The following is a 25,557-nucleotide window of genomic DNA, read 5'->3' as shown; positions in this document are numbered from 1 at the left end:
ATCGGCGCCCCTATGCCAAGCCTAATAACTGCTTAAGAGTTGTATTTCTATGAATTTTTCACTCAAACTTTTTATCATCATCTGAAGAATGTAGTGAACTTGGTAGAGAAAAATTTTATTGTGGGAGAAAATATTACCTGTAGTTTATGATTCTCACCCAAGCTGGTCAGGTGACGCATCAGTCTGCCACAGGAGTTTCTTACCATTTATTTGTATGACCATTAGTTGACTTATGAGTTTTCAAGATGAACAATGTTTTGCACTTGTTTATATACAGTAAGTAACACAACCAATAAATCAGAAACATGATGAAGAAAGAAGAGGAATTTAGAGCTAACTGATAGTGTCACACCACTTTGTCTAGTTTTATAATGTCACGACATAATCAATTAGGCAACACATTCACCTTTCTTTTGTTATTGGATATTTTGGTTATTTGAGTGACTGATATTTTGGATAATACTTATAAATAATTATTACCATGCATGAAAGATATTAAAGGTCATCGAATTCTACTGAGAGGATCTTGGTTTAAGGGTGGCAGTAAGAGAGTGGCAGAGCACTGCGTGTGTCTTACTAGGATGACGAATGGTAAATTCTTCTCATGGAGCATAATGCTGCTCATAATTTTTGGCATTTAAAATTGTCCAATATAGTATACAGAATTTATATATAATGTACAGTACAGTATATACTGTATGGTGTTTACAGTTTGGTTTCATACTTTAACCTCTAAACTGCTCCAGGCTGTTTGGGCAGCCCTAGTTTCATGTTATTGTTTGAATGGGACCACCATGTTTGAGAGGGGAGCCACTCTTCAGACATGTCACTGGAGCAGTTACCATCCAGTAGGGAGTCACAGTTACTCCCTGGATGCCACGTGGGAAGGGTGGTAAAATTTTTTGGGTAAAATATGTGGAGTGTGGCAACAAGTGCTGCAACAAATGTTTCCCAGTGCTTCACAGTGTATATCTATGGGCTTATAAGTGCTTCTATGTGAGTAATAGGCATTACTGTGGTGTGTATAGTAATTTTCCAATTATTTTTGTTGGTTTTTATTTTTTGTGATCACCACTAAAATTGCATCTATGGCTTCCCTAACCACTGTACGGTACACCAATTAACTTGGTACCAAAAGATTCCTTTTTGACCAGTCTATGACCTCATTCTTTTCCTAAGAACTGTTTTAATTCAGTTATTTGGACATTCCTAGAAAAAATAGGATAAATTTAAAGGTTAAAACAATGGCCAACAACTACTGTATCACTACAATATACTGTAAGTAAATGCAGTCATCTTTCGATTTACACATTTAATTTGCACGTTTTTTAAATAACACTATTCTTAAATTAATACCTAGTTTTAAAATAATTTTTTTTTTTTAAATACCGTAGCACGGTTTTGAAAAGAGCGATGTTGCACCAGGCAGCGTAGTTCAGTACCTCATTGCTTTCCTACTTTACAAAAAAGGAAAGGGTAACATCACCTGAACCTCAACCATTAACATCTGGCATCTTGAAAGCTCCCACTTCTCCTCCCCATCACCTGCTCTGTCATCTGATTCAGATGACTCCCTCCCCCAGTAACCTCTCCTCCACCACCTCCACCAGCTCCCACACACCATCCCAGCCATCATTCATCATAAGTGTTAGCACAAATTTTCATTTAGAATTATTTTTTCTACTGTATTATTAAGTTTGCTTCTGTTATTGTATTATTATTATTATTAGCATTATTAAAATTTTTATTATATTATTATTGTTATTATATTATTGTAAATAAAGCATAATGAAGGAAATAGATAATTATATAAATAAACTACAGTTTTGGGGGAGTTTCCCCTAACCCCTGTCAATTCGTTTATTTCTTTTGGTATAATTAAGTTTGATTAACACGTTTTTGATTTACACGACCATTAGGGTGACAATAGTGCATAGGGGTGAATTTCTAAAATTGATTAAATGGAATGGCCATTGGTCCAATACTGCGTACCCATGAAAAAAGAACACAGGCGAAATCCTGGGTCATTTGGACAATATTTAGAGGTAGCTCAAGTCAATTGAAGTTTTATCCTTTTGGCAAAAAATACGAATATTCATAATATGCCGGTTTATTTTAAAATTTACATATTGAGCAAGTTTATGTGTACACTGTACATATAAATGATTAATTCCTTTTTAAAATGAAACTGCAGTGAACACGCTTACATCAATGGGTGGGAGAGGTGTGGACAACCCATTCATTGTTTTCGCTTTTGCTTGTAAGGTCCTGTTTTGATGTCCCTGGTTGTGACCGCCTCTGCTCTTCAACAACCTGCAGCAGATGTTGACGCTGGTCTTCACTCTTCGTGATCTTGCTGTTGAATGCCTGTATCAAGGCAATCCCTCTCTCTGCAGTGTCGTTGATGACTCTGAGACCACCCACAACTGCGACGCCAGTTTTGAAGTCTTCATCATCAGACCATGTGTCAGGTTCCTTGGACAAAAAAGAAGTCTTCATTTTGAGACTTTCAAATAGAAAGTTTGATCCTCTAGAAGCAAAGTCTGAGAGCTGCTTTGTGGGAAGGGAAGATGTGGCAGGAAGAGCAGCACGTTTTGGTGAATCCTCGGTCGCCTTCCTCTCAACGATTGCCTGAACTATGTTTGTCTTCATTGTTGCATTAACTTGTGGATCGAAGAGTGCAAGACCCACCAAGCCTTCACTGAGGTACCACAGGTGACGACCGAAGACTGTGAGACATGTTCTTGATATTTTGACGTCGTGGTACTCTGACAGGTCTTGGAGGAGCCGCAAATCATTAGCAGGAGCGGAGGATGGAACGGAGGCCGTGAACCATGCACTGACATACACCTCTAGCACAAAGAATGTGAATCGTTTCAAGCCTAATGTCTCACGAGCAGTTAGTTTAAACTGATTAGCAAAAATCAGGATCTTCATGACATAAATGAGCTTAGCCATCCACCGTGCTCGGTGAAGTGCTCCGGGCCGTCGGAGATTAAACTTGGGTAGAGCTCCATCGAGACACCTGATTGCTAGCTCCAGTACCTCACGGTAATCATCACGTGGCTGCTGCTTCTTGCCCAGATGATGTTTCCAGCAACAGATGAGGTCATCTCGTTTCTCGTACAAACTTGGAGGGAGGTCTGAGAGAGGGCTGTAGTCATCTTGACTGATGTCCTTCCACTTATGCTTGAAGCGAGAGAAGAGAGTATTATCTGGTCCAGAGGAAGGCCCCATGCATTCCACATACGCTTTCTCGGCAACAAGCTCAAGGATGTGGTGACGACACGCGAGATGCAGAAGACGGCGGCCGAGTTTCTGCTCCAGAATGACACATGCCCCCGACAAGTGCCCAGTGTTTGAAGCTGTTGTGTCAAAACTGAGTGCTGAAACATTCTCTGATATTTTCCACTCTTCCAGCGCTGCACTGACTGCTGTAGCAATGGCCTGTCCAGTCCCTGACAATAGTTTCGGGACACCAAGCAGCTTTTCAGTATTGATTCCGGAGACAAGAATGGCGATTCGGTCAACACTCGCTCCTTGTTCATCAGGAATAATTTTTCCATCCCAGTGCACAGTGAGCACTTCACTAGGTTGAAATTTTTCTTTAATTTCGTTGGCAATCCCAGAACGGTGGGTCGCTCGCGAAGTACGCACTGTCTCATAGTTTAAAACTAGTTCCATTGGGTCATGACCTAGACTAGCAGCCGTGGCACTGACGATCCGGAGAGCAGAGCGGTGACTGATCCCAGTGCGGTCCAATGTACTTGACAATTCAGGGGTGATAACTTTGAGAGTAGCACGTTTACGATTGGAAGAAGATACCACTGGTGATATCGCTAGGGAACTTGTAGATGATGACGAGCTTGATTGTGATTCTGTTTCAGACGAAGAACCCAACTCATCATATTCAAGAGCAGAACTGGCTTGATTCTGTTGTAGAGATTGCTTACTCTTGCTTTCTTCCCGACGCTTGATGGAACAAGCAATCTTTTTGTCTACTCCTGCCATTACACCTCTTCTCCCTTTTTCTCGTTGCGCTGCCAGGAATGCTCGGTCTTCTTTGATGGTCAAGAGCTGCATTGCCTTGGGGTGGGCAACATCGAAGAGGTCCTCTAACTCATCACAAAAAGTTTCCTCTTTCTTACGTTGTGTGTCTGTAGTGCGAGTGCAGTTTTTCTTAAGTCCCTTCCACATTAAAAAAAGATCCACTACCTTTCGTCCAATACTCTTCTCAGTTATGGTAGGAATCCGTGCTTTATTCCAGAAACTAATAACCGATGCTGCAACTTCACTCGCAGAATCATTCACTGTTTTCTTATGTTCATTGTGACCGTGGAAAAACAGACGTAGAACATCTCCTCTTGAAGGAAGTTGTGCACCCGTGATTTCGGTTATGTGTTGACCAATGAGCCAAACTTCAGTTTTTGAACGTGTACTCTCCATTGAACCTGAAACAAACAAAAACATTTATGTAACTTATGTTGTTACTGTTATGCAAACAACAGCACCCATAAAGCATACGGCATGCAAGATCACTTGTATAAAGTTTTTAAAGTGTTATATACCTAAATTGATGCATTGATTTTAGACAAAGACAATGGTACTAACCGTAATACTGCAACAAGAGCGACGCACACACACCCACCGTCACGTCTCACACACAACTGATGCTACTGTACCAGTCAGACACTGGCACACAACCTCTTCCCCCTACCCCGACTGACACCCGCCTCTCCCTCCCCTCTGCATTGCCAATAGCTGCACCAGCCAAAATACTCATTACTCATTTTTAGAAAAAATGTTAGGAACAACTTTAGTTTGAATTTGCATTCTACATATACCTGCAAAGTTTCATAGTAATCGGTTCATAAATAAAGAAATTAGAAAAAATCAATAATAATTTCAGTAGTGTTAACTTCAAATGGCTTGAGCCACCTCTAAATATTGTCCAAATGACCCAGGATTTCGCCTGTGTTCTTTTTTCATGGGTACGCAGTATTGGACAAATGGCCATCTAAAAATAAAAACTTTCACTTTTTATTGTCACCCTAACGACCATTCTCAAGAACGTAATTACAATACAGTACTGTACTGTGTAAATCGAGAGATGGCTGTATCAGCTCTTGAGTAATGGAGGCTGTGGTGGTGGTGGTGAGCGGTAGATTTTTCTCTTTAATATTTATAAAACATGATATCTTCATAAACTTGGGTACTGTACAGTATCTGTAAGAAGTGATCAAATATGTAAAGGACAGTAACCCAGTTCAATGAAGAGAATAATAATGATAAATATAGTACAGTACTGTAATTAACTAACCAGAAACTGGGATGTAAGTGGTGGGACAGCAAATGTCTTTGAAAAGAATAAAATGCATGTACTGTATAGACAAATGGTGCAATGTACATTTAATGTATGTTTAAAAAAAAAAAAAAAATATTATTTATAATTTTACAAACCTTAAAATGAAACACAAATTCTATGTCGATAAAATGATGCTTTTTTTTTTTTTACAATCCTTAAAATGAAAATTCCTATACTGAATCATCCTATAACTGTGTGACTTTGTAAACCCTTCAGGAATACACTAGTGTACAACATTGTAGCTATTTGTGGTGAGTAATTCATCATGTGAAGTTAAAATATTTTTGGGAGTGAAGGAGTATGACAAGCCAACAGCCCAGAGACAGACGTGCATCATTAATAAGTATTAATTCATACATGATGAGATGACAAGTACAGAGAAATTACAAAAATTACATGTTGTTATCCAGGTAGATGATGCAACTTAAAAGATAAAGTGTATCATTTGAGTAATATGGTCATAATATTTCAGACTACAGCCACTGCCTCTGTGTGCTACACGACCTGTGATATATTAAAACAGCCCAGTGTTTAGCTGTGTCTGATTCTGACAGGAACAGAGAAATGTTCTTTGCAAAAGAATATATTATCCAGTATTTAGCCTGAAATTTGTATTATACTGTACCATTAAACAATGGTCAGGGGATGTTCTGCTTTTTGGATCTCACAGGATATATCAGTCTAGGCTATTTGACTCATTTTAGATTAAGCCTTTATTTAATAATTGTGTTTAAATATGCATGTAAGACCAGCTAACCAGGTTTTGTGTGTATGTTTGCTGTTTGTAATTTGTTAAATAATGTTAAGCAAATAAGTGTAATAGTTCACAGCTTTGCACAATAATACCTGATACATTTCATGTTTTTATAACAGTAAAATAACTGACTAATATTGTTGTTCTTTGGTGGCATTTGGCAGTACTGTAGCTACTGTATGGCCAAGACTTTGTTTAGAGTGTTAGTGAGTCATCTTAATACTGTACAGTATATTGTTTTAATAACAGTAAAGTTGGCTGGTGTGAGAGGCTAACTTGTATATGTGATGTGTAATTCTTCTCGTAAGGTTAAACTGCTATTGTTGGGGGCGGGGGAGTCTGGCAAGTCAACGTTCCTGAAGCAGATGCGCATCATCCATGGGTATCGATTTGCACACGATGAGATCGACGAGTATAGAGAAACTATTTACAAAAATGTTGTCTTGGGTATGAAGGTAAGTGATACTATACTATCCATATTGTCCTAAGCAATAAGATACTTACTACTGTATTTATCACTGACAGTCTTTAACTTGTTCACAGTTAATATATATAGGGTTTCCATAAAATATCTGATTCATTTTAAAACTTAATAACCTCAAAAATATTATAGATAGAACATGGTGCTCTTGTGGAGGTATACTGTATAATGTTTTTAAAGTTATTAATTGTTAAAATGGGTCAGATAGTTTATGGACACTTATAATCCTGGGTACCTGTTATAAGCTAAAAAATATTGTTTTTTGGTTTATATCCCTTATGTCCTGAGTAACATATCTTATGGCAAGAGTCAACTGGGGGCACTAAATATTTTTATTATTAAAAAATGACATTCATATACCATAGTGATTGAATTTATGTTTACTGTGGTAATACAGATACAATATTGGACTGTTTATCCGGCGTCCCAGTATCCGGAATGCTCCAAAAACCAGCAATGTTCTGGGACAAATAATTTTAAAAAGAGCACCAAGTAATTTCCAGGTCGAGCAAGGATATTTCCAACTGTCCCCTATCTGTGGGCTGTATGTTGTGTTATCGTTATTCTTTAACTTGTAATTTGGGGAAGATATATGTAATTTTCTTATTTATTTATTTTTTTTGCTCGGTTACATACACACTCAATCTTACACACAGAAAGTACAAAACAAAAAAATATGTGAGGAACACATATCCCTTAAACAACCCCCTGAAGGCTCAAAACCATGATGTGTGTAATTTTCTTCATTTCTTTCTCAGTTACATGCACACAGTCCCACATAAAGGAAGTGGAAAAAAATTCATAAAGCTTAAAATTTTATGTATCTACAGGTGACATTTGTTTGGGATGCTGCTGCATTGCTATAGTGACCACTGGGGGTGACTGTGATGCAGTTTGTACACTGACTTGTATCATTTTTGCTCCTTTTATGTTTGTATTGTTGCTATCTATATGGGTTTTTTATTGCTGTTTATATGCCTACAATTTTAAGTTCTAATGTTACAGTGTAGTACAGTTAAAGCTACATTTAGGGGTGAATCTAGTGATCTGAACAGTAGCTTCACAGCCAGTTACAGCAGGCTTACTGAACATTTTGTACATTTTAGACCTGGCGCTCTAAATTCTGGAACCCCCCCTTTTCGGCAATATCAGGTCCCAAGCTTGCCGGATAAATGGTCCCATACCTATACTGTACTTACTCTCATATGATATTTATACTCACAAACAGTAAGTAGTGAGTGACTGAGTTGGATGGAGAGTATGTGATCTTGTTTCATTTATTTTCGCTTCTCTTCTTATAACACAATATTCACTCACATTAATTTTGTGTACAGTATTTACACACCTCCCAGAACAAACAATATTAATTAACTGGTTCTCTCTCTCTATACCTAACACAGTATGAGCTGCTTAACACCCTCCTTGATGCAGGCTTGGTTGTCAATCAGTTATTTTTCTTACTTTGATAGAGAATATGATTTATCTGTTACTGAGGACACATACAGGATAAACCCATCATCATCCATCACTTGGACATCCTGTTGATTCATTAGATGAATTAGGTGCGGGTTTATGTAAATATTGTATTACTTTTTTGAATAGTCACTGGTCACTTCAAATGGGCAAAGATAGATAGACACTGTAAATATTTATTCAGTAAAGTTATCATATAAATAAGTTTACAATTGGTTTATCATGTATTCTATATAGACAATGTAGGTACAGGTATGCAGGTCAACATGTATACAGGTGATGCAGATATACAATACAGTTCAGCATGTATATAGTGTAGGTTCCCTGCGACTGTCCATGACTTTATTCCTAGAGTGCCTTGCAGGTATACAAGCAATGTACCTTGGCAAGGCAGGTATGCAAACAATGGTAAACAGTAAGGCAGTTTGACCAAGAATAACCAACAAAGTGATCAAATGCATATTTCCAGTACTATACATAATTTACTTATACTAACATCTATCCAATTACGTTGCAAATACTGGTGTAAACTTTTTAGATGTAATCTATGTAATTTGACTAAATTATATACGTTGGCTTGTTGGTTGCAGGTCCTGCTGGATGCAAGAGATAAGCTTCGGATACCCTGGGGAGATGAGTCTCGAGAAATATACGGTCAGCACGTCATGAAGTTTGTTGGTTCTATGTTACTCGACCGCCTCTTGTTTCTAGACTATGTACCAAGTGTTAAGGAACTCTGGAAGGACACTGGTATAAGACAGGCGTACAACAGGCGGGCAGAGTACCAGCTGGTGAGAAAATTTTCAAGCTGTTAATGTTATCTTACTTTAGTTGATAATGTTCTTATTAGAATTTAATGATTTTAAGAAGTGTAGTTAACTTACTTTAATAATAATTAGGAAGTACAGTACTGTTTACAGTATTCCAGTGTGGGTATTATGCTCTTTTTTAACCATTTTGTGGCTGGAAACAAGAGCAATTACCCTTTTTACTTTTTATTTTTAAATTTTCATTAAATCAATCTTACCCCAAATACAGTCCTTGTTCCAACACATGAGCCAAAATCATCCATCAACAGCACATTTCCCCCCCAAACTCACTCAGTGTCTCTCTCTCTCTCTCTCTCATCCCTTCTATTGCTCTTGGGTCAAATTCATTACCGTTTGCTGACACATCTGCTCCTCTTCCATCTCTAACTATTTTTATCACATTATTTTTGTTCACATTTACAATCAACTTTCTCCTGGTACACACAAATTAACTAATTTATTCACAAACTTTGTGATTATATAATATATAAAAGATTAATTTATATAAATTCAAAAGTAAGCTATCTGAAATTTTTTTTATCGAAGGTTTATGTAAGGTAAACATTAGTATTGAGCAAATGAGCATCTTTTAAAAATAACATTCAGGTACTGTACAGTATGTGCTTATTTTGCCCATACAGTACATCTGCTCTCAGTGGCTGGCATATTGTTCTATTATGACTAGAGGGTTAAAACTCAGGATCCCTACACAGTGTTAGATGGAACTACAGTAATTAGATATGTTTTCCTGTTGAGACTAGAGCCAATGAAAAGTGGTTTTAGAAACAGCATTTTTCATTTAATATCCAAGACAATGAGTTGTGGCACAAGAAATGTGGAAGGAGAGAGAATACTACAGTGGTCCCTCGGTTAACGAACGGTCTAGTTAACAAAATTTTGGTTAACGAATTAGCTCCCAAAAGGATTTTCAGTTTGATTAACGAACGAAACTTTGATTAACGAAAGCCTTACGAGAAACACGTTTTGTTGTGCGCATCATCTGTTCAGCTGATGGGCTAGTCCGCCAATACAGTAATCGGTTCTATGTTTACATTTGTTTCCAGTGGAGTAAATATCAAGAAGGTTGCACTCTTTAATATTTTTGCATTTTTTATATTAAAATTATTAGTCATTTTAAAATTTAGTTAACATATTGATAATATATGCAGTACAGGGAACTAGTATTTGTGCGCCCATCAGCCGCTTGACTCACCCGCCAAAGCTTCTCGGTTTAACTTTGTTTACAGTGGAGGAAACATTCAGTTTGTTGGTCTCCTGAATATTTTTACATTAAAATTATTGGTCATTCTGAAATTTAGTTAACATATTGACAATATATAGTGCAGTGCAGTGTTGATTTAAATAAAATAATCTTTAATTACAGCTAGTGAACTTAAAATTTTATTGGTGAAATTACTGTATCAAGCATGGGTCCAAAGAAATCTAGAAAGGCGATTTCAATTCAAGTGAAACAGGAAATTATTAAGAAACATGAAGAAAACATTAGAACCAATGTACTGATTAAAGAATATGGCATGTCGGCATCAACTGCGTCTACAATAATTGCGCAGAAAGACAAATTTAAAGAAGTGAAAGTGAGAAATAAATCTACCAGAGTGTTTAAAGGTAGATCATTAATTGTAGAAACAGAGAGGTCACTTATTATTTGGATTAAAGAAAAACAAATGAAAGGAGATAACATTTCTACTGAATTCATTTGTGAAAGAGCCAGGGAAATTTATGAACATTTGAAGGAAGATCAACCTAGTTCTTCTGAAACTGTGCTTGAAGAGTGTAGGGCCAGCAAGGGCTGGTTCGATAAGTTTAAGAAAAGAACTGCCATTTATAGTGTTGTTAGGCATGGTGAAGCTGCCAATGCGGATACAGAAGGAGCTGAAAAATTTGTAGTAGAGTTCAAGAAATTGATGGATGAAGAGGATTATCTTCTACAGCAAGTTTTTAATGTGGATGAAACTGGGCTGTTCTGGAAGAAAATGCCCAAAAGGAGATTCATCACCAGAGATGAAGTTGCTTTACCTGAGCATAAACCCATGAAGGACCGTCTCACTCTATTGCTTGGTGCCAATGTTTCGGGATTTCTGACTGAAGCCTATGCTCGTATACCACTCTGAGAACCCCAGGGTGTTCAAGCAACAAAAGGTGGTAAGAGGACAACTTGGAGTTTCTTGGAAGTCAAACCGTAAGGCATGGGTAACTAGACCTCTTTAATGAATGGGCAGTTGAGGTGTTTTGCCCTACTGTGAAGAGTTACCTCACCACCAATAAACTTCCTTTAAAGGCTCTTCTTATGGATAATGCCCCTGGTCACGACCCTGAACTTGCAGCACTTTGGAGGCTAGATTTGACTTTGTTAAAGTTTTGTTTTTGCCTCCCAACACTTCATCAATTATGCAGCCAATGGACCAAAATGTAATCAGCAACTTCAAGAAGCTGTATATGAAGAAGATGTTTAGAAGGTGTCATCAGGCTGACATTAAAGTGTCATGTATGAGCAGGTAACCATATGCCCACAGCACAGCCAGAGAAATGCAACATTGGGGATATGTCCCTGAATTGTGTCGATGAGTTCTGTTACCTGGGTGACATGATCAGTGCTGGTGGGGGCGCAGAAGCTTGCTCAGTTGCCAGAGTCAGAAGTGACTGGAAGAAGTTTAGGGAGCTGCTGCCTTTATTGATGGCAAGAAGATCTTCCTCCTGAGTGAAAAGAAGAATGTATGCATTGGTGTGAGAAGTATAATGTTATATGGCAGTGAAACATGGGCAGTTAAAGAGGATGAGATAAGTAGACTTAAGTGAGCTGGAATGAGTATGGTGAGGTGGATGTGTAATGTGACACTGAAAGACAGGAGGCCCTGTTCAGAGGTAAGAGGGTGGCTAGGCATTGAAGGTGCAGTATTGGCAAAGTTCTGCAGAGAGGTAGGCTGAGATGGTTTGGTGCATGTGGGGAGAGTGGATTAGACCAATTGGGTCAGGAGGTACATAGGCCTAAATATGGAGGGGAGGAGAGCCAGGGGTAGGCCAAGAATAACATGGGAGAGGTTGTAAGAAATGACACTGGAGCTAGGAACCTGACAAGAGAGACTGCAAGATACAATTCAGCATGAATAGCTGCCATTGGGTATAACCACAGCTGTCCCACACAAGCATGGAAAATAGCCATAAAACAAAGATGATGATGAGGTGGAGGGGGGGGGAACTTCAGTGCCATTCTTTCTTAACTTTGCATTAGGTGGTACAGGATGATCAAGATATATTATCCAAATGGATTAACAGGTTAACCCCAGCTAATATTGGGAGAACATCTAAGAACCTGAGGGCCCTCTATCAAGTCTCCCTGTGTTATGATAATTGCCTGGCTTTGAACTCCAGAAAAGGGGATCCTAGGGTTAATCTCTCATACATTGGAGTCTTGATAATTCACAAAATACAAAATCGTGTTCTTAAATTTTTCGGTACCTCTATTACTCTCTTTTAACCCCTGGGCTTCAGGCTATAGCCGGCCTCCCCCACGTGGGCATGTTCAGGAATATTTAAAAAACATATAAAAACCAATTCTAGTGTTACCGACTGGTTATGAATGATATAAACAAGAAATAAATATGTGTCCTTACCGCAGGTTGGCAACACGGGCTAGGAAGAGTCGAGACTGTTCGTAAAGTGGCGTATGTATGACACAATAGTACGAGGTAAACAACACTAAGTTGTAGGCAGTATGAAGTACAGGACACTTGTTTTACTGTGTTATTACTATTTACACTGTTAACAATCATTATCACTACGCCAGTAATTGATGACAAAACTAAACTTGTATTGTGGGGTAGAAACACAAGGTGAAGTGAGTCAAGACCAAGGACGAGATTCCTACATCACAAAAGCTGAGAAGCTACTGAGACGAGACTGGGAGGCTCTCATGTGTGAGTGAGTGAAAGATAAATACCTACTTGGCAATATAATCTAGCCAGGCCCACAAAGGATCAAACGTATGTGATGTGACCCGAAGCCTGTTGTTAAAATTTTGCAGTCAAATATTCAGAATTCGTGGCTGAATGCTGGCTGCTGTGGTGTTTGTTTACATAAGAAACAATAAAAGATGTGGAAATGTCTTTTCATTGCTGTAATTTACCTTGAAATTACCGAAAATATAATATGAGTATCACTTCAGTGCTCCAATGTGACTTAGAATTAAAGTAAATATAAAATAAGAAAAATTAATAGTAGTAACTGAATTGTTTGTGAGAGGCAGAGAGGTTGGCTGGTGGACTTAACTTACCCTTTCTCCCTCTCCCCCTCCCTTTCCCCAAGCTAAGCACACATCACCGACCTCATTAATACAACATTATGCAATTTCACCATAATTCCTATATTATTTAGGTTCATTTGGTATATTGGCTTACCGTAACCCACAGGAAATTATGAGAAGGGAATGAGCTGCTTATGTAATATAGAACTACTTTTTGTACAATATCTGCTACTGTATAATTTTTATGTATTATGTACTATGTTATGTGTTTATTAAAGCAGTTTTGGAGCAGTTTATGGGTATTTTTTGTCATCTGGAACCGAACTCATTATTTCCATTTAAATCAATTAAACTATAATTAGGTATTTGAAAATTCATGATGTCTTCTGGTACCTAGCCCATGAATTATGGAGACTCCACTGTATCTCCACACTGTAGATGAACCAAGTACTGTACAGTATAATCTGCATTTACGCGGTCAATTGAACCCGTGGAGGTCCGCGTAAAACGAGAAATGCGTAAACGAAATAACAGAACATATGGGATTAATTGAAATTGAGACTGGGCCGACCCCCAAACTTCACTTTTTCCGACACAATACGTACGTTGTAGTAAAAATAACATCTTAATTTTATGATGGTATGAACACACAATTAATATTTAAGAGAAATATCAATAATACAGTAAAAGTCCAAAAATCCGGATGCCAGAAATCCGGACCACCCGAGAATCCGGACTTTTCTTCGATTTTTTTCCTTTTTTTTAGCGGGCTTTTGAAAGTATGTGTGCATGCGTGAGCGCCACAGCTGCACAGCGACAACAAGCGACCACGTGGTCGCCACTTTAAAACGAGCAATCAAACTGTGACAACGTATGTAATTTTGAGTCCTACTCTTTCCATTAACAGAGTACTGTACAAGCCCATAATAATGGCTCCTAAAGTAGATAAACTTCGTTGTGTGAAGAGAAAGAAGAACAATTTGAAATTGAGTGACAAACTTGAAATAATTAAAAAACTAGAACGTGGTGTGAGCAATGCTGTTCTAATGGAAACATACGACATTGGAAAGTCTACAATTTATGATATAAAAAAGGCAAAGAATAAAATTCTAGAATTCACAGCTTTTTCCTTAAAACTGCTCGTTTTGATAAATGAAGCATGTTATATTTGCTAATGAATAAACTATCAAAATGTACCTGTTCATTTCTTCTTTATTCCTCCTTAAATTTGAATTTTAAAAGTACTGCCTTAGAATCCGGAAAATCTGAAAATCCGGACCGACCCAATCCCCGAGCAGTCCGGATTTTTGGACTTCTACTGTATTAGGTTTTTTAACACATACGTTAGTAGAAAAGATGGGTCGGCACATGTGGATGGCGGCTGGTTCCGAGGCAGAGGGCAGATTAGTTGCCCTCCGGTGAATCACTTTCACTACTCGCAGAAGTTTGCAGAGCTTCCCAGACAAACCCCTCAAAGTCCATATCATCACTGTCACTATCACTGACTTGGGCTGGCTGTGGTTGTGGCGAAGAAGTCCTTAATACTACGTTGACGACTAGCATTGATGTTGTCGAGATAGATCTGGATATACGGCTCCATAACTTTCGTCAGATGGTTATTACACTCTTCATACCGTTGCTTGTTTGGGTCGTTATCAAGGATGAGCTTTACTTTCTCCCCCAACTCGATGATTTCCTTCTCACAATCATGGCTTGGTCCAGGTAATTCAAGGTTTCTCTCGGGTGGTGGGGGTCCAGCGGAAGCCATTGTGAGGGGAATAGTGGGCACAAGAGAGAACTGTATACGCGGACTGAGAACAATGAGACTGGCCCGACTAGGTCAGCGACTTCTACCCTCTGGTGGCAGGGCACATCATGTTACATTAGACCAATTACAGCTAGCGGCGGAGGGAATGCGTGGGTGGTAAGGATGCGTGGCCCAATCACAGTCCGATACATCATATGATGTCAGCGATAACGTAAGAGGGGCCTAATGCGTATCCCTCACCGCGCCGCTTCCCGCGCATGGTCAAGAATGGACTGCGTGGGTAAAAAATGGCGCGGCGATCTGGACCTCTCCAGCCACTCGCCGCGTAAATGACCAAATTTACCGCATAATTAAAACATTTCATTCTGGCAAGGCACCGCGTAAATGACCAAACGCGTAAACAAAAACCGCGTAAATCCAGACTATACTGTGCAGTAACAGGAGTAATTTTAGCCTCATAACCTTCATTACACTTACTCAAACCTCTTGTTGAAGATGCTATCAAATTTTGTATAAAGATTCTTGTGGGTAAAGTTTTGAAATTGTGTGTTTGTTCCTGGAATTGTGAGATACATGAAGTTGAACCATTTGAGTACACACACTAATCATAAACATTTTCTCTTTCCAGACTGACAGTGTTGCATATTTCTTTGACTGCTTAGACAGAATAGGAGTCTTGGTAAGTGATACTGTTAGTAGAAACGTTTTTACTACTGTTGTACTAAATAGAATAAATGATTAAGGTTATATGGATGCCTTGGTTTAAGTGGCTTTCCTAAATCCACAATTTTGCCAACTTATCTTGTTCTCATCATAACTGCTATGTAGCACAATTACTGTATACTGTAGTTACTGTATTTTACGGCATATAAGACACACTGCGTCCTTTATGTAGAGTTGCAGTCTCCTGTAGTGAAGGCGATGCAGGTACTGTACAATATATGAAATCGAGAAAGCTGACGAAACAGTGGGTGGTGGAAGAAGTTTTCATGTTGCTGATTGGATGTATGTGTGATGCAATATCATTCCAAGCCCAGTCAAAAACAAACTTTCAGAGATTAGGTTGGGTATTGAGATAATGGCATTGGGGCATAACTCATTAAGGATTGTAGGCTCGTTGACTTGGGCACTGGTGACACATAAAATACATAAGTAGGTGTTTAAATTTGTGTGACCCCCCTCCCAGGCCCCCAGATGATCACTATTTTCTCTTCTGAAACATAACCCCCATAATGCATTGTTCGACCATTCAAAATAATGTTTTTTCACTTAAAGAATTTCCAGGGATGCAACCCCTCCATGTATTAGGGGATGCCTGTATATCTAAATATGTCTTCTGTGAAAGGAAAAATATCTCTGGATGATATGGATGTTGCTGTTTGAAGCAGAAAGATAACAAGACTATGATAGTTACCAGGATAAACCATTTCCTACTGTACTTGATCAGACACTTGCCTGTGGAGAGCAGAAGATTCTGATATTATCATTCCTCCAGATTTTAATAGGATAAGATAGGTTCAGCTGGTCATCCATTATAATATGATTAAGTAAGAACTATCTCTCACTTGTAATTATTCAAGGTAGCATGAACAAACAATTGGCCAGTTATGTTATATACCATGACTGCATATTGTTTAGTGCTCCAAGAAATTAATTAGGTTGCCAGCAAATAAGACTATATGCTTTTACAATAAGTCATCAGTATACTTAATCATTCCCTTTTCTTATGCAGCCAGAATATGTTTGCTTAATTAATCTTAATACTGTCCTGCATTACTGAGGAACTGTATTTTGTTACAGGAATACATGCCAACAGAGAAAGACATTCTTCACTGCCGAAAAGCCACCAAAGCAATCACAGAGTTCACCATCCCCATCCAGAATGTTCCATTTCTGTTTGTGGATGTTGGAGGACAGAGGACACAAAGACAAAAATGGTTTCAGTGCTTTGAGAGTGTCACATCAATAATTTTTCTTGCATCATCATCAGAGTTTGATCAGAGGCTCTTGGAAGACAGGTACAGTAACTCAAAATTCTTACACAAGATTAAAGCAATAATTCAGGGCTAGATATCACAGGCAGGTCTTAAGCCTGTATTCAAGACCCATTATCATTATCACCATTTTACAGTTTAATCCTCAAGTGTCAGAATCGTGAGATCCATCACTTTAGCCACTGAATGATGTGTGTGTACAAGTGCTCACTATTGGACCCAGAACTCAATTTTCTTCTTAATAATACGGTATGATACTTTTATTAGTTATGACTTATCATTATCCATTGATTTGAAATTGTACAAAAATTCACTTCAACTTGGAGATATATTGGTGTTTTAATTCTTGAAGAAATTAAGACATTAGCATATATATATAGTTTATGTACATTTTTATGAAGACAAAAAATTTAAGTGGGTGATGATAAACATACTGTATATAATATGAGAAGTGCAGTGCCAAAATGGGAGAACCATCATGATCGGCCAAACATGTTTTCTTTGTGAAATGCGCAGTTCAGATACAAGTGGTGGATATCTCTTTAGGACACTGAAAACATGGTTGACAATCCATTGAAAATTATGTCGACGTGACTATGGATGGGATTTTTTCACTTTTTTAAAAGTGGCACTTGTCCCATTCTGGTGCTTGTCTACTCATATACAGTACTAGTATCATAAAGTATGAAAAAAGTCAAATTTATTTCTTCTTAGTATGGCTGTGTTATCTCTACATGAGGCTTAGTAGTGAGTTTCAGACCTAACTTACCTACACATCATCACCACCACCACCATTGTGATTAAGTGTACAGTACTGTGTCGAGCATTAGTTTGTGACCCTCCCTACATAGTATTTCACATGATGTTTAGCATTAGAAGGAACTTTATTCTCTTCAGTTCATGGTATATAATTATATGTATTTATATTTTCCAGGATCACAAATAGGTTAGAAGAATCACTCAACATCTTTGGGACCATTGTTAATAATCGCAACTTTCGTGAAGTTTCCATAATTCTCTTCCTCAACAAGACTGACCTCCTCGTCCAGAAGATTAGGTCTAGACAAAGCAACGTCTCCCATTATTTCACAGATTTTGTGGTATGTGGATTATTATTTATTGTGCATGTCATTGGCTTATGGTAAAACCTTCCACCCAGTGTATGTATTGCCAAAGATAGTGTAATACTGTAGGTGTGAAATGGCTTATGGACATGGATGGATGTGCTGCTGATACATGATGCTGGGGTGTATTAAGTAACAGGTTGACTGGCTCTAAACTTTGTGACTTGTGGAAAGGGATCACCACAACAGCCCAAATGATTTAATGACAGTCAATGAGAAAGATTATGGATATCTGTGTTACACTTAAAAAGGACTTCTGCGAGTTAAAAAGAATGAAAAAAATGAGTAAGGTTTGAAGAAGAAAATGTGAAATGCAGGTTACTGAAATTCTGTAATGAAATTTGTAAATGATGACCACAAAATTTGGGATATGAAACAAAAATTTGCCCTTACTGGAATGATTTTTTTTTTTTCAAAGTTTTCAAAACAAAAATGAGTAAAAGAAAAAACAATCATCAAAATGAGAATATTTTGTGCATTTCATAATGTCTTTGTTTACCACCAAATGTGCCAGTCACGTTTACATCTGTAAGACTGTGTAATGTGTGACCCTTACACTCTCTTGATTCCTAAGCATCCTTATTGTTGATATGATCTTTAGGTTCATATTATTTTGCAAGCTTGTGTCAAGGTGAAGAGACATACTGCTTGTGTTGGCAATATGTAGAGCATCACATGTTCAACAGGGCTTCTCTCTATTTTTTCCCCTCTTGAATATTTGCTGCCATGCATTTCTAGTGAGTTAAGTCTTGTGTACAGGTAGCCCCTGCTTAAAATGAGATACACAGTACACTCATAAAAAGTCTTGGGCTGTGTGAATCCAAGAAAGCCATTGAAAACCATGAAAATATGAGAAATGTGTGTTGGAGGGAAACAGAGAGCGTCTGGTAGCAGGGTATTGGACTGCAGCCCCCCCCTAAATCTTTAAAACACCACTTTTTCTCACTTCAACACTAATTCCATTATTTCAAAACACACTTTAGTAAATTATAACTCACTTTGAGTCAGAACAACTGCTTCCTTGACTGCAGTTGTTGAGACTCAAAGTGATTAAGGGAACAGTAGAACTCTCGGTGTCACGAATTGTGTCAGTCGTGCCACATTGGACACACTGCTTCTTGTCTGATCAGCGAAATTAAGTAACATTGGGTCTGGTTAGTACAGTACTTGGATGGGTGGCCACCTGGACCTAAGGACACCAGATGCTGCTGACAATAAGGACTCTACTGGAAACAAGCCTCTTATGCTTTGTCAGCTATCATTGTCATATTGACTGACTATCAATATTGCTGCTGGCCTGTGCTGCCATCTATTGAGGGCAGGGGAACTTTAATTATTCATCAGGTGATACATTGTCTTTGATAAATACCTGTACAGTATTTATTAAACCTTTAAAAAATATATTTAATTAAACATATTAACCCCTTCGCTATGGGGACACCAATTTGAATATTTTATTTGAACGCCAGATGATTTTATTCAGCTCAGAGGCGACACCGTGCACAAGGGGTAAAAGTCAGTAATATGAGACCACTAATCCCCCACCCTATCTCCATCTGACAGTGCATCAGGTCAATTCAGGTCTCCCCCAAAAATACTTTAACCTTCATCTTTATTCAAGACATCTTCAGGTCATGAGACCCACTAATCCCCCACCCAAGAAAGGGTGACCTGACATTCCATCCGTGTAAATTCAGTTGACTCTGAAGATGTCTGGAATAAAGACGAAAGTTAAGGTGCTCCAGTGTAGTTAGTTGACAGAGAGGTAGCAGTGAACAACACACGCGGTGGCAAGAGGACACAGACTGAGCAGATGTAAACAAACCAGATGCTCCAAGGAACACGTGGCACGTTTGGTGCAGAATTTAACGGAATCACACTTGATTTAGCAGAAATTTAGATTTAATGAACAGGGGTGGCTTGAATTAGTTCATTAAATCAAGAAAATACTGTACATAGCATATCATAAAATACAATAGCATATACAGTATATTATGTACAGTCACTCAAAAAAAACTAACTATACAAAATTGTCTTGAAAAATGACACAACTGACGAAGGGTTTTGGCAACCCTACTGTAAAGGCCTGGCCTGTAGGATATAAATCCCTTGCCAACCTAATCAGGATCTTATCAAAGGAAAGTCAAGAACCGTAGGTTTCCAAGGGGTAATAAACAACCGGAAGAGAGGACATCTCTTTACTAAGAAATAATCACAAAAGTTTAACTCTGTCACCACTTCCACAGACATTAGATAAACAGCACCGGAGTCAAACACAATTGTTAAAACAGAGCATAATCAATAAAACAAAGTACAGTTATTTCCTACTGTAACGCGGTGATCCGCCCTCATCAGGGTGAGGTCCGAGTGAAGCAATCGGGCTCGCCTTCAAAACTCTCAGGGGGAAAGTCCAGGGCAGCTTCCTCACTTGGCACCGACGTTGGTGGGCGATGTCTTGCCACACAGGAGAGACACCAGGGCATGGACGGTGGATAGATAGGAGATAGGGCGTGGTGGAAGTGGTGATCACGTGGCAGCCGCGGTAGTAGCTGGAGTAGGTGACTGGAGTTGACAGTCGAATAGTGAAGGACCAGGGAATCAGTCCACGAGCTCAAGGAACCTCCGATGAGTACACAACCAGAGAAGGAATAGAACAGCTGGGTGAAGTAACAACTGTGGTGAAGGCTGGGTTGTGCCTGCCTGGCGACGAGGCCGTGAACAAGTGAACGAGCGGCGGACAACCTACCTGCTCGTTACAGCCCTTACACCTACTGAGACAACAGGAGCCAGTGTTCATTCTGAAATTCATCAACCTCCCCCAAGTAGAGATAGTTTTTGAGTGACTGTACAAAAAATAGCTCCTTCCACACTCAAACCATCCTCTAGGCACAGTGAAACAATTCAGTTGAGCCGGGCAGTCACCCAACTGACTCAGAGATGTGTGTGGCAGCTGCCCCACTGCTCTGTGTGTCACATGGGGGAACGGAGAGTGCAGTGGCGAGTCATGATTTTTTCACAACTAATTAATGTTAAGTGATATAATGCTAACTAGGGATACCTATACTGTCCAAAACCACATTTTGTAATTCTTCTATTAAGCTTTCAAAATATATCTATATTTTTTTTAATTAACGATAATTATATTAGGGTGCTTTTTAACAGCTGAAACATCTTATGGGCCAGAAAAAACAGTATATAATGTTTTTCATTGGGAAATTGGTTTTGCTCTTCTGAATTTCACGTTATAGAAAATTTTTCAGGAATGCACCGCTTTTGTTATGTAGGGGCTGCCTGTATCTTTGAAGGACAAGAGTAGGTGAAGATTATATACACGGTACTGTAGTCTTCAGTGCTAAGAGCCAATAAGTATGTTGGACATATGTTGTATTTCATTAAATTATACTGCATGCTTATTTTAGCTCTCCTGCACAGGTAGTTAAGTAGTTAAGGAATAAAATATTACAGTCATTATAGGGCTAATCAGTCCCAAAGCTTTAGTCCATTCTATGAAATTTAGGTAATTGTGATTATTTGGGGAATTATAGATCTGGGAAATGATACAATCACCAAATTGCAAGCATAGACGTATCTAATCATGTTTGATCACCTGCTAGAAATATATTTGACCATGACTTACCTTCTAGGAAACTTAGTTCATATTATATTTTGCTTCCAACAATGTGTATACAGTACAGTAATACAGTACAACCTGCTATAGGCACCATATTCTATTCATGTTAATAATTACACCTAATTACCTTCTTGAAAGATAGCATGTAGTTAAACTCATACAGTCATAAGCATACTTTCTTGTCTTCACACAACTCTTGTCTGTTTTGTGAATATATTTCCAAACAAGTCTTTAAAGATAGATTTCTTGTTATATGTGCACAGCCATTTGAGATATGTTGTGGCTGTATCTCATATAAGTTTTAAAATGAACTTTATAAATGTAGTTGAACAATAAACTGTACATGTTAACAATGTATTCATGCACTTCAAACTTCACTCACAGGGCAATCCTCATGATGAGAAATGTGTTCAGCAGTTTATCTTGCACAAGTTTGTGGAACAGCGGAGAGCAGACAACAATCGCCGTCCAATCTTCCACCACTTTACCACAGCAGTTGACACAGAGAACATTAAGGTGGTATTTAACTCTGTCAAAGACACAATACTTCAGAGGAATTTAGAAACACTTATGTTACAGTGAGGCCAACAGTCTTAACAGTGAAGTAAAAATTTTGTAGATGAACTACAATTTTGACAGTGCCCCAGTGGTCAAATTTCTCTTATTAAACATATGGTGAACAGTCAGGAATCTGTGCCATTGGGATGTGACTACTTCTGTGTAATGTCATATTTCAGGTCACATTTTTAATAATACCTTTGTATACCGTAATAGAGAACTCATGCTGCTGATTTCATGTTCACCAACGTAAGTCTTGTTCCATTATCATTTGATAACAAAATACCCCCACTGGTTAAGTTTGCTCCAGTCACTTGTCATCTGATGTACATTGATGATAGAGATACTGATGTTATGTGTTTCACGACAAAGTTCAGTGCTGCTGTGTAGTACCTGTCTCTGTTTGGATAAATTTAATGGTTTTTTTTTTATAATAATTTATCCACCTCTTCATTTTATTCAAAAAGTAAAATAATCTCTCCGTAGATATTAACTAGATTTTATTTTCTCAGTATATCGAGTTTGCAGTTTGTGTGGCACAGAAGTTAAAGTTATGCTAGTGGCTTCCATGGGAATACATGCACTAAAATTACAAATGGTGAATTATGGTAGAATGTACAGTTTGCAGACAGAATTCCCTGAACACTTGGTAATATCTGGCATCTACTTGTTGGTCATATGTATATACAGTATATGATTGGTTTATACCTATAATACTGCTTTTCATCACATATTGTGTCAGAACCACAAAATGGAATAAAAAAATACTCCTTAATACTGTACAAAGAAAAATCTGAGAAAATATATTAAAATTCCAATCCTCCTCACCTAATGATCCAAAGATACTTACAGTACTGCCAAGTGTCCAGGGAATTTTGTCCACAAATGTGCACCATTATTACAAACTGATAAGATTCTAAGCTGTGGCTTATGGAGTCTTGCACTCTTAATATCAATTTAAAATGATCAAATGTGATAGTAGATGACTCAGATATTCAGTTAGGAAATATGTGAGGTTTTATTCTCCAGCAAACATTAATTGTTTTTGGTCTTTTCCTGCAGTTCTATTTTGTTTGGGAAGACATCATTATCTGATGAGTATACTGCTCAAAGCATTGATAGAATGATACTCTTATGTAGCCAAATGACTCATTGATGTGAATAGACAGAATTATGTAATAATCTACTCTTTAAAACTAGGTAAGGTTTAAGCAAATTTTTTAATGTATATAAATAATATTGCCTATAAATGGTCTCTGGAAGTGTCTCGATAATTCTCGTTTAGAATCACTAGCTTTTTGTACATCCTGGAATGTGACGGCGTGTTTTGGTACGGTAATGTTCGTCGTCAGTCACCCTCTGTTGTCACTCTGATATTTGTTTTCTGTCCATTAATTTTAGTTCTGTGTGTGTGTCTCATTTCATTGATTTTTTTGGGGGAGAGAATATTGCTTATAGGAAGGTACAGGATAACTTCACTCTTGACAGCTTTATTGTGTATGAAATAACCTGGTTTTGGCTTCAGTGTTTCTTCCCTGGTTGTTGACTTGTTGTGCTCCTTTGTGACTTTTGTGCTATTTTTGATGGTTTGTTGTGTAATAATGAAGAAAACGTTGACAGTATCCATGAAGCTTTCTGGTTCCAGCTTGACGGGATTATTTAACCAAATTAATTAGCATCAATTGTTCTGTGTTGTGTGATTATTGGCCTTGAGAAACAGTGATGGCTTTTATTATTATTATCTTTATAATTTATATTTACTACCAGTCAAGGATAAAGTCGTCACCTTTAGCTTTCATTTATTGTACAGGAAAAGTTTACCAGTTACAAAAATATTAACTTTATTTATGCTTAACTGATTGTTGTGAAGAAATACTCGCTTTAGAAGTTACAGATATTTGTCTGATCGTCTCTCGGTAGTTTTTCTTTGGTGTTTATATCTGAATCAATTAATTGTCATGTAGGAAATTACCTTTTTTTAATGAATGAAAATGAGGCGACTTTGTTACTGAATGTAATATTGGGTCTCGGGAAGTGATGATAGATTTTTTTTTTTTTTTTCAAGGCTTCTCATGCTGTTATGTAAGGTGGCCAAAACCAAGAGAAAACACACACACACATTCAGTTTGTTGGTCTTCCATCTTCTGACACACTTACTCTCTGGTTCTCTATCTTAATTATTTGACCTCTTCCTTTCTCTCTCTCTGTCTTTAAACTAACATTCATATCACACTGTGTCTTTAACATCCATATAACACAGTGTCTCGTTAAACATTCATATCACACTGTCTCTCTTTAAACCAACATTCATATCACACTGTGTCTTTAACATTCATATCACACTGTGTCTCGTTAAACAAACATTCATATCACACTGTGTCTCTTTAAACCAATATTCATATCACACTGTGTGTCTTTAAACTAACATTCATATTACACTGTTTTTCTTCCCTAATTCATTACATTACAGTATACTTAAATTACTTTGTCATTTACTTGCTCCTAGTTCTATATAAACAGTCTTCCAAACGCACACAGTAATATATGTAACTTGACATCAAAATTGTTGACTAGGTTAAAATCAAATGCAAATGGCAATTGATTCACTTCCCATGCACTTCCCATATCATAAATTATCAAACTTGTTACTCATCTCCATTAATCTTGCTTTTCTTTCTCTTATTATGCCATCTATAAGGGTATTGAACAACCATGGTAAATTTATGTATTCCTTGAGGTAGTTTTACTTTCATTTGGGGACCCGTTACTCTTTTCTTGATAAACTCTTTAACATGTCTTTCACTCTTCATATAAAATTTCTGAGCAGCATTAAAAAATTTCTTTGGTTACACTTTCTCTCATCCTTCCTTAACCACTGTTTGTGTGTGTCTATTTTTCCTCATTCTTTAAACCCTTCAGCTGTATTCACTTCTAACAGCTTATTGCCTTTTTAAGCCTTTTTCTCATTTCTAGCAAGTAGTTGTCAGACAAACTGTGCAAGGGTCACATTAGCCAATTTACATATCAATCTTCTGTACGTACACCAACCCTGAGTTTAACAACCCCTGGTCTATTTTTCTGTGACTGAATACAAGATGATTAAGTTATCCACACATCCCTGGCATAGGGAGGAGAGAAATGTGTGTCAAATTCCAAGCAGGTGACCAACTTCTATGCCCATAATTACGCAGATATTATAGAAGTAGAGGAGTACCTGAACGATGGGAGAGCTTAGTATACCGTAGTTTATGGAGTTATTAAAGAAATAAGAGTGAATGTTTGACAGCATTTTTTTTTTTTTTTTTTATCCACCCACTCTACTATATCAAGGAAAAGAAC

At 37.8% G+C, this 25,557-nt stretch overlaps 1 protein-coding gene across 2 annotated transcripts in view; it reads left to right on the top strand.

Annotated features, from left to right (window-relative positions):
* Positions 1-23,634, top strand: part of LOC121869372 (guanine nucleotide-binding protein subunit alpha homolog) — a 34,402-nt gene extending 10,768 nt beyond the window's left edge. The window contains exons 3-8 of one of the 2 annotated variants that reach the window (XM_042370713.1): positions 6,428-6,574; positions 8,664-8,864; positions 15,540-15,590; positions 16,712-16,929; positions 17,840-18,005; positions 22,045-23,634. In XM_042370713.1, coding sequence (XP_042226647.1) covers positions 6,428-6,574; positions 8,664-8,864; positions 15,540-15,590; positions 16,712-16,929; positions 17,840-18,005; positions 22,045-22,242 — 981 coding nt within the window. In that variant the 3' untranslated portion in view covers positions 22,243-23,634. The remainder of the gene's footprint in view (positions 1-6,427; positions 6,575-8,663; positions 8,865-15,539; positions 15,591-16,711; positions 16,930-17,839; positions 18,006-22,044) is intronic. The other variant, XM_042370723.1, reaches the window with a different exon arrangement.
* Positions 23,635-25,557: the final 1,923 nt, after the last annotated feature.

This window comes from Homarus americanus, unplaced genomic scaffold, assembly GCF_018991925.1.
Source record: "Homarus americanus isolate GMGI-L3 unplaced genomic scaffold, GMGI_Hamer_2.0 scaffold32583, whole genome shotgun sequence".
Taxonomy (NCBI): Eukaryota; Metazoa; Arthropoda; class Malacostraca; order Decapoda; family Nephropidae; genus Homarus; species Homarus americanus.
This window is presented reverse-complemented; position numbering and strand designations above follow the sequence as displayed.